The 11,463-nt window shown below is 38.8% G+C and overlaps 1 protein-coding gene across 1 annotated transcript; it reads right to left on the bottom strand.

The window, feature by feature from the left end:
• Positions 1-8,994: 8,994 nt before the first annotated feature.
• On the bottom strand, positions 8,995-10,754 carry LOC112262282 (fatty acid binding protein 1-B.1-like). The gene is made up of 4 exons (XM_024437968.1): positions 10,655-10,754; positions 9,798-9,970; positions 9,349-9,441; positions 8,995-9,086 (listed from the first exon to the last, which is right to left on the bottom strand). The coding sequence occupies exons 1-4, from the start codon at positions 10,719-10,721 to the stop codon at positions 9,036-9,038; spliced, it is 384 nt and encodes a 127-aa protein (XP_024293736.1). The 5' UTR covers positions 10,722-10,754; the 3' UTR covers positions 8,995-9,035.
• Positions 10,755-11,463: the final 709 nt, after the last annotated feature.

The raw sequence follows: 11,463 nt of genomic DNA on the forward strand, positions 1-11,463 counted from the left end.
AAGGTAAGACCTAATATCTGATTCAAAAGTCAAAGCTATTGATAAGATTTCCATAAAAGACACACACATAGTCAGACAGAAAAGTAACTAAGTAACGGTAAATTGCAAATTTATAGAAGTACACGCACATAATGTAAAATTAAATAAAGAAAGGCATAGATAAGTGATTACATACCATAGCTAAGTAACGGTAAGGATTGTTTAGAAATTCCTCAAAAGAGGTGTCGGAAACTAGCGGGAGATTACCATTATAGGAGAACAAAGAGAATGGAAGGGAGGCATCCAAATCTGACTCAGACAAAGAACCTGAATGGAAGCTGATATTACGAATATAGCCAGGAAGGGTTTTAAATTAGGACGATTTTCTGGGAATTCCCGGTGTCGAAGTTTTGCAACTACGGACAATTATAATAATAATGTATTGAGAGGGGAGTCGTATTGAAAAAAGGCATTAAAAATAATGGCGAGACAATTGAGGTAATACGCTATTTGCGATCTGGTGGAATGATGCATTGAGATGGGAGTCATATTTCAATAAATGTATCATAGAAGAAAAAGTCACCTAAAGTTAAATGTAGGGAATAACGGAGAGATACAATACCATTTCGTGCTATCTGGACGTTATAGCTATTTATGAATCGACTGACATATGATAAATTTAGCACAAAACATGGTATGTTCAGATGTTAGGGTATAGTAAGTTGAGAAGCTGGGTTGGTTTTACTTTGATGATTAGAATTTAAAACTGAATGCAATCTGAATAGGGAATATATATTTTACAGAGGCAGGCAGATTTGTGGTGTCGTTTCACGTTGAACAACATCGTTCCTCAAATTTAAACAGAGAAAAGGGGTTGTGGCAGAGTTAAAAAGTTGTGATTGTTTTTCCGAGTATTGATTTTTGGTTAGGTAACGCCAGGGAATTTGAACTAGAAGTTAACGTATCCTAAAAAACTCTATTTTTCTTTACGGGGAAAAAGTATGTGTCTTATCTTAAAGGGACAGTGCACGTCAGTGGTTTGAGTGTATGGCAGTGTATAAAATATTTTGGGACGACAATTTGAAGATAGACTGAATGAGTTACATGAAACATCGAGATATTTAAAACAAATGATGTGAATGGATTATCAGAATTATTAGGTTTCGTTGTAGTAGTAAAAGTTTGGGTTAAGGGGATTTCCCTGTTCCCAGTGACAAGGTATTTTAAATGAGTACACTCACATATGGATTATTATGAATTTTAATTAGACAAGTGAATAACGTATTGGGAATAGAGTCGTAATTAAAATACTAAGTCAAAGACGAGACAGTTACTTAGATCAAAATGAATTCTAAATAATAACGAAGAGACAATTACGATTTATGCCCATCGAAATATTTTTATAAAATTAGCGAATTTAGAGATATTGGTTGGGGTGGTAAATTATAATTCAGGATTTGAACAGATGTGATAAATTAGGTTTGGTTTATCGAACAACAATTATATACAATTCCTTGAAAGTCGTTACGGATTGAGCCAAGGTTGAGCGCTTGATGATGACGTCACTAGCGAATCACTATTGGTCGCCACGGAAATTACGTTGTGAATGGGGGTAACGGAGAAATGTTTTTGTCTGTTAATGTGTGCATTAGTGGTTCGAGTCACTTTTCAGAAGTTGATAAAAATGACGAAATACATTTTTAAAAGTAATTTGAGAGTCGCCAGGATAGTCAGGAAAGATGCTAAAAACTAGCAGCTGATACGTTAGGTAGGCATCATAAGATTTGTGGCGTTTATTTGGGTTGAATTAGACTATGAGAGAGAGAGACTGGATGTCTGAATCGTGAAACATCGTGGTAATGGATTCCGATGGTTGTGATTCCAGGTTTGATTGTTTATGTAACACCAGTGAATTTGAGCACTGTTTCCATTGTGTGGAACCATGTTAGGGTATTTAAAGTTGAAAAGCAACCTCTATAGAAAAACATAACTGCATATGTTTCGGGAAATTAGCTAGGTTGAATTTGGTTTTTCGAGCTTTTCCCCTGATACGTAGACATCCATAACAGGGGCAAGTTGTTTTTTTTCCCTTGAGGAACTAACAGATTTAAACGTGAGATCTCTGAGTAATTTTGCCATATGAATCATTATAGTAGTGAGTTTTCGTATAGTTTGTTTTTAGCTGATAAAAGTGGTTTGTTTATTTGTTTACTGGTTATGGTCAATTTTAGGGTTTGATTTAACTTAATTCAACATTGTGTTCTGGCGTGTTTAGGTAGAATTCTTTGTTCCGGGACGGATGGAAGTTACCTAAAATAAGTAAATTAAAGGAGCTATGGGAGAATGCGAATGCATATTTATTAAATATCGGGGATTAAATTACGGATTTCTTACACTGAGAAATGTACGACATTTGTGGCAGAGGGAAAAAGTAATACATTGCAAATAATGTTATCAGGTTTAATTGTATCCAAGGGTAGCTTGTTAATTTAAGTAAACATATACGTAGACGATGTTCAAAACTTATGATTAATGATTTGAGTCAAAGGGGAATTATCATTAGGTTTTAGTTATAGTTCACTTATCGAGTTTCTGAATCGAAGTAGCATAGTGAATGCTAGTTAGGCGTGTTGTGTCTCACTTTTAGAAGCCTCCTGGGATTACAATTTTGGGGAGAGTGGGGGAGAGAGCAAATATATACACATAAAACAATTGTTAGAACTATTTGTTTTAGTGCAAAGGTATTTTAAAGAGGACGCTCACATATGGAACCTTATGAGTTTTTATTTTATGGGTTTTAATTACACAGGTGATTATTTTTATTTTAAGGATAAAGGGAAGGGTTCTCTAATATGTCTAAATATGGTATGGAACATGATTAAAAATGGTGGTATGACCTTATCGTGGCTATCTTTTGGGGTCTGATCAGCCCCGGGGGAGAGCCATTTTGTATAATGAATTGTGGTCAGTTGGGTTACTAATTTTAAGGTAAATTAGTTATAATGGAGTGTTAGTTTGGGGTTTAGAATTGTTTTTGAATCACTGAAGCTGATATACAATATTAGCTGGGAAGTTTTTGAATGGGCTATTATGGATTTGAAGTTACAACAGAAAATAGTTCTATTTATCATTGAGAATAAATAGGTATAAATTACTGTAGATAAGGTATTCCATGTTATTGTCAGATAGAATACTGAGGATTCCTGAAGTAAAGAGCTTGTAAAGTGTAGGAAGGATTTCGATATGGTTAGCATTTGTTCAGGCTCTGGTTAACCATTAGGTCTTTTAAATATTATTCAATTTGACAGGAATATAGGACATCTGTGGTGATTTAGGATTATTGTAAGGATTAAGATAGATTGATTAAGGAAATGTAAGGACTTTAGAGATGGCCACTTAGACATGTTTTTTCTAAAATCAATGATTTTAGATAGTCAAACAGTGAGACGCTTAGTGGCATTTTGAGAAATAGCAGAGAAAGGAATTACTGTTGAAATCGGTAAATATATATATTTAAGAACGTATATAAATAGCACAGATACTTCTTAAACTAGATAAGCCACTGGACAGAGAATTGATACATGATTGGGATGAATGGATGCCCAAGAGAGAATTGGACATACATGATAATGTCAGAAAATAATGATAATTTACTAATCCTACCTAAGTCATTATTTAGGGTATATAAGGTTGATACCTGGGCAGAGCCAGGTATCAAAAGGGGGGTGGGTAAGTTAGTGGCCTATTGGATAAGAAACTAATAATAAAAAATAAATAAAAACATTTTTTAGCTATCAGATAAAACATATGAGAAACTGTTTGTTAACCAAGCCTGTATGTCCAGGATTTTATGCATTACAGGTGAACTACAGGTGAAGTCACTCAATCCAGTCCCAGAGGCTTGTTGGGGGGACCATACCAAGGACTCCTGGTGACAGCTAGCTGAAAGAGCTACCCGGATTCATATTGCACGGCGGGAGGGTAAGACACATTGACACTTTCGAACAATAAACAGTGTTCGAGAGGAGAACTGGAATTAACAGAATTCCGGGGGCCATCTCTCAAATGAAAAAACCCTCCCTGTCTTTTCATCCCTGTTGTTGTTCATAGAAGTGAAGATGTGTCTGGGTCTTGCTAAGTGATGTGTTCTCGGGGAGAGGGTGGGGCTTCACATGGAAGCTGTTCGTCTGAGCTGTCTTATCGTGGGTGACATATTCCTGATACATTCCTACTGATATAGATCTGGTTTAGTGAGACAAAATAAGGAAGTCTGGGTAGACAGGAAGTTAGAGTAGAGGTGGGGAAGGATCTCTCAATGGGGTTTTATGTAGACCAAATAGAGTCTCTAACTACATGGCAGTCTAGGACTCTGAGCCATTATGGCATATATCGGTGCAGGTTCCCATATTGATCGTGGACACAGGTCATAGCTCATTTGGAGAGAGAGGGCTATATGAATCCACTCACCCAGTATGGAAGAAGATAGAGTATAGTGAAGGTGAGAGTTTTTGATTGTAATCAGGAGAGAGGGATGTATTGCATAAAGATACTCCTAACCCTTTAAACAGAAAATGAAGAAGGATCTAGGGTTGTGGTATGGATATGACCAGGTCTTGGTAGACACCCTAGTACGGTTCTGGGTAGAGGAGTTTAGGCCGGTATGGTAAAGCTGTTCACGAAAGCAGGAATGCCAGATAATGACAGTTGTATTGATTTGCACTATTTAAATCCCCAGGTTCCTCCCTTTACAGTGACCGGAGGAGATTATTACCATTTGGCCCGGTACAGTACTCTTGGGAAATGTCAGGGCGACCTTTTACCGACAGATTGGACAGGATTATGCTTCATTGTAATGCCTTTCACACTCATTCAACACCAAGACATGAAGTATAGCCAAATGGGAGAAAAGAGCTATTCCATCCGGGTCTCTTATTGGCTGAGTATACATTGATAACATTGGGGTTCCAAGGTGGGTGCCAGATGAGTCAAAGCAAGAAATCAGATCCTAGCAGGATTAGAGTTAAGCATTTCCCGGGGGTCTACTCTCAATAAGAACGTGGACTGGATTAATTATGATAATCAACAGCGCTTTAACAAGTATACCAGAGATGCTATTAACCTCTTGGAACACTAGAGGCAGTATTTCATTTTTGGATGAAAAAACGTTCCCGTTTTAAACAAGATATTTTGTCACGAAAAGATGCTCGAATTTGCATATAATTGACAGCTTTGGAAAGAAAACACTGACGTTTCCAAAACTGCAAAGATATTATCTGTGAGTGCCACAGAACTGATGCTACAGGCGAAACCAAGATGAAACTTCAAACAGGAAATGAGCAAAATTTTTGAGGCGCTGTTTTCCATTGTCTCCTTATATGGCTGTGAATGCGCCCTGAACGAGCCTACTCGTTCTGCCGTTTCCCCAAGGTGTCTGCAGCATTGTGACGTGTTTGTAGGCATATCATTGGAAGATTGGCCATAAGAGACTACATTTACCAGGTGTCCGCCCGGTGTCCTTTGTCGAAATTGGTGCGTAATCTCCAGCTGCAAGCATTCTTCCATGTGATTCAGAGGAGAGGGCGGACTTCCACAAACGATATATCATCGAAGAGATGTGAAAAACACCTTGAGGATTGATTCTAAACAACGTTTACCATGTTTCAGTCGATATTATGGAGTTAATTTGGAAAAAAGTTTGGCGTTTTGACGACTGAATTGTCTTTTTTTTTGGTAGCTAAACGTGACGAACAAAACGGAGCGATTTCTCCTACACAAAGAATCTTTCAGGAAAAACTGAACATTTGCTATCTAACTGAGTCTCCTCATTGAAAACATCCGAAGTTCTTCAAAGGTAAATTATTTTATTTGAATGCTTTTCTTGTTTTTGTGAAAATGTTGCCCGCTGAATGCTATGCTAAATGCTACGCTAGCTATCAATAATCTTACACAAATGCTTGTTTTGCTATGGTTGAAAAGCATATTTTGAAAATCTGAGATGACAGTGTTGTTAACAAAAGGCTAAGCTTGAGAGCTAATATATTTATTTCATTTGCGATTTTCATGAATAGTTAACGTTGTGTTAGGCTAATGAGCTTGCGGGGATAATTACACTCCTGGATACAGTTTTTTTTCGTAGCTAAACGTGATGAACAAAACGGAGCGATTTGTCCTAAACAAATAATCTTTTTGGAAAAACTGAACATTTGCTATCTAACTGAGTCTCCTCATTGAAAACATCTGAAGTTCTTCAAAGGTAAATTATTTTATTTGAATGCTTTTCTTGTTTTTGTGAAAATGTTGCATGCTGAATGCTACGCTAAATGCTACGCTAGCTATCAATAATCTTAGACAAATGCTTGTTTTGCTATGGTTGAAAAGCATATTTTGAAAATCTGAGATGACAGTGTTGTTAACAAAAGGCTAAAGCTTGAGAACTAGCATATTAATTTCATTTCATTTGCGATTTTCGTGAATAGTTAACGTTGCGTTATGGTAATGAGCTTGAGGCTGTATTCACGATCCCGGATCCAGGATGGCTAGAATCAAGAGGTTAAAGGTTTTGCAGAACAGACTGAAGCAACCAGCTGGATGGCTTGGCAGAATAGAATTGCATTAGATACGTTAATGGCTGAAAAGGGAGAAGTATGCGTGATTAGCAGGACCATGTTTGTGCTTACATCCCAAATAACACAGCTCCGGACAAATCAGTGCCCGAAGCCTCAGCTGGTTTGACCACCCTGGCTCACGGTTTGGCAGAACTCTGGGGTGGATACTTCTGACTAATTGGTTTTATAGTATGTTTGGAAAATGGGAGAAAAAAATATACATATATATTATGATCACTGTATTATGGGCCACATTCACCTGTGTGACTGTTTAGTTTTAGGGGGCTGTTGTCTAATTCCCTGTGTATGAGGCCTTATTTCCAGGACTCTGGAGAAATCGATGACAATAGATGGTGCGGTATGGGCCGATTCCAGGTTCTGACCCGTGGAGGACTGAATACATGTCTACAGAACAAGTGGACGAATCTGGATCTTTTATTTGTGGGGAATTTATAATTGATGAGACCATTTTTGATGTTTAGGGAGGCTAGGTTGTATCCCATCTCAATATTAGACTGTTTTTTTACTAAAGATTGTAACGAAAATCCTGATAAGAAGAGTTATGATTCGGATGTAGGCCTGAGAAACAGTTATGGCGAAAGCAAGTGTTTGGTTATGTTTAGGTGATGTTTTGATGACAAGAAATATCTCTAATAAAAATGGGCTTTTCAATATTACAATATAACTACAATGTGTGTTTGAATGTTTAATATTTAATCAAAGGGTGGATATGTTAAGGGAATTTTTATCAATGACTAATTATGTATACATTTCAATCAGGACTGACTAGTCCAAATGCTATTATGTACTGTACATAATGAATTCTCTCTTGTTCCCATTCCCAATTGTATATAATATAGTCAGGAGTTTAGTAACACTGACAGTTCATTCATTTGTACAAAGCAACAGACCATCTCCAGACTGTCTAGAATGCTGATTTACAATGACTGACCTTGGCTTCAGTCGAGGAGGGAAGGCTCGAGAACTATAGGGCCTCTACCCGTGTCATGAAGAGATAGAACATTTAGAAAACGCTGACGTCATTTTCAGTTTATAACCTGTGGAAAAATGTGCATTTACCAGTACTCTTGAATTAAACGCTGTTACCTGACTTAAGACCGGGGCTCTGTTAATTCTTATAAATATGTAGGGTCTTACAAACCCTTCGAATGACCCCCCCCCCCATTTCCCCTTTGTCTAACAAGCCGCCATGCCAGTTCAGCCTACTAGGGCACATTATCATTTCATGTAACCACATTTACCAAGTCTGTTTATGCATTTCTGTGAATTACTTAATAAATTATAGGACAATTGATGTGTGGATGACTCATAGTGAAGACTGGGTTCGTACAGATAAGCAACCATTTACGACATTTGGAATTAGATTAACGAGAGGTAAAATAAATAAATCATTAATCAGAAGACTATTGATCAGATATGAAAATATCTGAAAGGTTATATTGGGAAATTATAACTTTGTAATCTGAATACTTTGCTTGGTGCCCCAAATTCCTAGTTAAAATTAAGAGTAAGTTTAAAAGCGAGTAACTTAAAGAATCTTTCATATAAACAAAGTCTTCAGTTAATGATAGTAAAGACACGACAGGACCATGATAGTTTGTTGGTAATGTGGACACCAAGGAACTTGAAACTCGTTCTGTCGATGTTAATGGGGACTTGTTTAGCACGCCTTTTCCTGTAGTCAACGATCAGCTCCTTTGTTGTGCTCACATTGAGGGAGAGCTTGTCCTGGCACCACGCTGCCAGGTCTCATCATTGTCAGTGACCAGGCCTACCACTGGTGTTGTGGTGCACCTCAAACTTGGTGTTGGAGTCATGTTTTACCACGCAGTCTTGGGTGAACAGGGAGTACAGGAGGGGCCCCAGTGTTAAGGATCAGTGTGGCAGACTTGTTGCCTACCCTTACCACCTGGGGGCGGCCCGTCAGGAAGTGCAGGATCCAGTTGCAGAGGGAGGTGTTTAGTCCCAAGGTCCTTAGCTTTTCCAACCACACTGTAGCTGGGAAACCGGTCACCCTCAAATGGTGCACCTTTAGCCCCTTGTCAGCTACACTGGGTTGGAACTAGTGAAAGCAATGTCCAAAAAAATTGCCTGAAACTTGATTTTCAAAAATAACTGGAAATTGAGGAATCTGCTTTTAAACTGATGCACCCAATGTGGTAGGATTCTGACCCATATTGCAACAGACTAGATGGGTTCACATTTGCTATAAAGCAGTCACATTAAAATGTAGAAAATCCATTTTGGCCCGAGTGTAATGTTCACGGAACTACGCTATTCTATTGAATACCACATTCATCCAACTCAAACCTTGCCTCATTATTACACACTTCAATGTTCCCCTGAAGTTCTACCCATTGATATGAAATTCTGAGACAAGACCATTCAATGCCTTTCACATTTTATTAATCCAAAGAGTGCAGTAGATCTTCACATTCGTTTGCTGGTCCTCTTGTATGACATGCCAGACAGAGTCATGGTCTGAAAAGAGAAAGCATCTGTAATCATTACACGCAGATGCTTGCTGAGGCGCGCGAGCAGTGTGGGTGCAATGATTGAATAACACGTACATTTATTTTGCGTCGCGAGCGGTGGGGTCAGCATGTAATTAGAACATTGGCGGCAGCAAACTGTTGAATTGCGTTCACGGCACTGTCATAGACTAGCCATTTTATTAATGGTATAAATTAACCCTGAAATTGTGTCGCTTCGTGAAACCCCCAGCCATATGCCCCAGACTCACGTTGATGAGGGTGTTTGCGTCTGTAAGTTCTGTGACATATTCGATCCCATTCAGGATGGCCGTCAGCTTGTTACCTTCCCTCATCACCACAGACTGAAACAGGAGAGGTCAACGGTTAGATCTGAAAGCAGTGGTCACCAACTACAGTCAACTAGGACCAATTTAACAGGCCCAAGTTGGATGGCCATATATGGAGAAGAAAAAAAAGTGACAGTGTGCATCAGGTGTGTGAGTTGGTTTTGAGACGTAACGGTGCGCCCAGTCCCTGGAGAGCAGAGGAGATTCTGCCAACGAAAGTCAGTCCTCCCGCAACATCACTGGGACCTGAACTAACCCCACATCAGCTGAACTTATAGTTTAGTTAGATACTTGCTGTATATGTAGGGAGATGGATAAACGCAGGCTACATGTATGAAACTCATGGTTGGGTTGTCACATGCGCCACCCACATTGACTTTCTCCCCGGTCGGCGACTCGAGCTCCGTCTCCTGGCCAATGGTGAAGGAGTTGGTGAGGATCTTTGTCCCCGTGGTGACAGTCACCTTGAAGTGGTCTCCAGTCTCCTCAATCTCAGAGATGCTCTTGATGTCTTTGCCCTCCTGGATAAGCTCATCAGGGAGACCTACATGTTTGCGGCAGCGAGAGAGTCATAGACGGTGCTTTTTAGTACTACAAAAAGTTAAGTGGGACATGAACACTGAATTATTACTACTGAAGTAAAGCGCTGATGCAGTATAATATGTCAACACAATGATCTGAATGCATTCCCAGCTAGCACATAACATTCTGAGGACCATACATCTTAGGGCTTGGTTATTTTGCATACCACATTCTGGTAATGGTGCAGGACAGTTGCTTGGCTTTGGAACATTCTCATTAAAGGAATTTGCCAAATGTTATTTTCTTGGCATTTCATTATTTGATCAGAATATTTCCTGAACGTTCAAACATTTTAATTTAAGATAAAGTTCTAGGAACATTAGTCATTTTACATTGGGAATGTTCTCAAGTTGTTCAGCTGACTTTAAATATTCTCCTGTGGGAAAGTCAGTACTTCAGCATAATGTTCTGTAGGTTCTCATAGTTACAGTCATGTTCTCAGAACACTAAGAACTTGCCATACAAAAACAACAAACATTAAATCAAGACACATTCTGTTCCCAGAACATCCAAGGAAACTAATGTGCTACCTGGGTTTGCTACTCAGACGTAACCATTGCATTCACAGTCACCATTGAACATCATGAACTTCTGAAATTAACACCCCAAGTCTAATCAAATGTCCAAACCCAACAGCAAGACTTACCAACAGCCTCCATGAAAGACTCAAAGTTGTCATGTGACTCCATCTGGTATTTCCCTGAGAAAGACATGGTGACAGTAGAGTTAGCCACAGCTCCCTGCTTGTCTTTATATCCCCATCTATCCAGCCCTGCACTCATTAACCAACTAAAGGTGTTTACAATTGAGAACCCCTCCCCTCATATCTTCCCTGCTACTTGCCTGTAGGCACAGATCTAGGTTCAGCTTCCCAGCCAAGGGCAACTAATCTACATCGCAATGGTACATTTTATTGTACTCCACTTCTCATTCTCTCTTCTTCTACTTTGGCGGTGTGAGTGATCATTGATCTGTTTTCATAAACAAGGCCTCCTCGACTCCTTAGAAAAATGATAAGCAGTCTCATCATTGTAATACAAGTGTATGGATCAATCAACACATGTCAAATTCAAATTTACTTTATCTCGCTATACACCTGTGTTGAAATTAAACTAGGCTACATTGCACTTTGAGTTGATTGAGTTGAGAGGTGTATTTTGTCTCCATGCACTATAAAAAAGTTGAATCAATGTACAATTGTAAGGCAGCAGACTGCAATAGGATTGTGAGTTTGCAAAAATGTTTGGCATTTTGCTGAACCAACATACATTCTCAAGTTGAATTTTAATGTTCACTCAACTTTTCATTTGACGTTCTGACGAGTGAAAAATTGGAATCCAGCCAGTGAACGTTAATCACCCCCAACCTGCACTGACAATGACTGCCAGGAAATACTTCTATTTGATGTAGGTAGTCTCAATAATAACTGGAACAGCCATCTCAGTAACAGATTGG

This window comes from Oncorhynchus tshawytscha, linkage group LG11 (assembly GCF_018296145.1).
Source record: "Oncorhynchus tshawytscha isolate Ot180627B linkage group LG11, Otsh_v2.0, whole genome shotgun sequence".
NCBI classification, from domain to species: domain Eukaryota; kingdom Metazoa; phylum Chordata; class Actinopteri; order Salmoniformes; family Salmonidae; genus Oncorhynchus; species Oncorhynchus tshawytscha.

Excerpts from the sequence above, each read along its gene's own strand:
- LOC112262282 (XM_024437968.1), bottom strand. The coding sequence starts at position 10,721 with ATGTCTTTCTCAGGGAAATACCAGATGGAGTCACATGACAACTTTGAG. Across the intron at positions 9,442-9,797 it reads CGACCGGGGAGAAAGTCAAT|TCTGTGGTGATGAGGGAAGG; the intron begins GTGGGTGGCGCA and ends CTCCTGTTTCAG. Across the intron at positions 9,087-9,348 it reads ACGCAAACACCCTCATCAAC|ACCATGACTCTGTCTGGCAT; the intron begins GTGAGTCTGGGG and ends TTCTCTTTTCAG.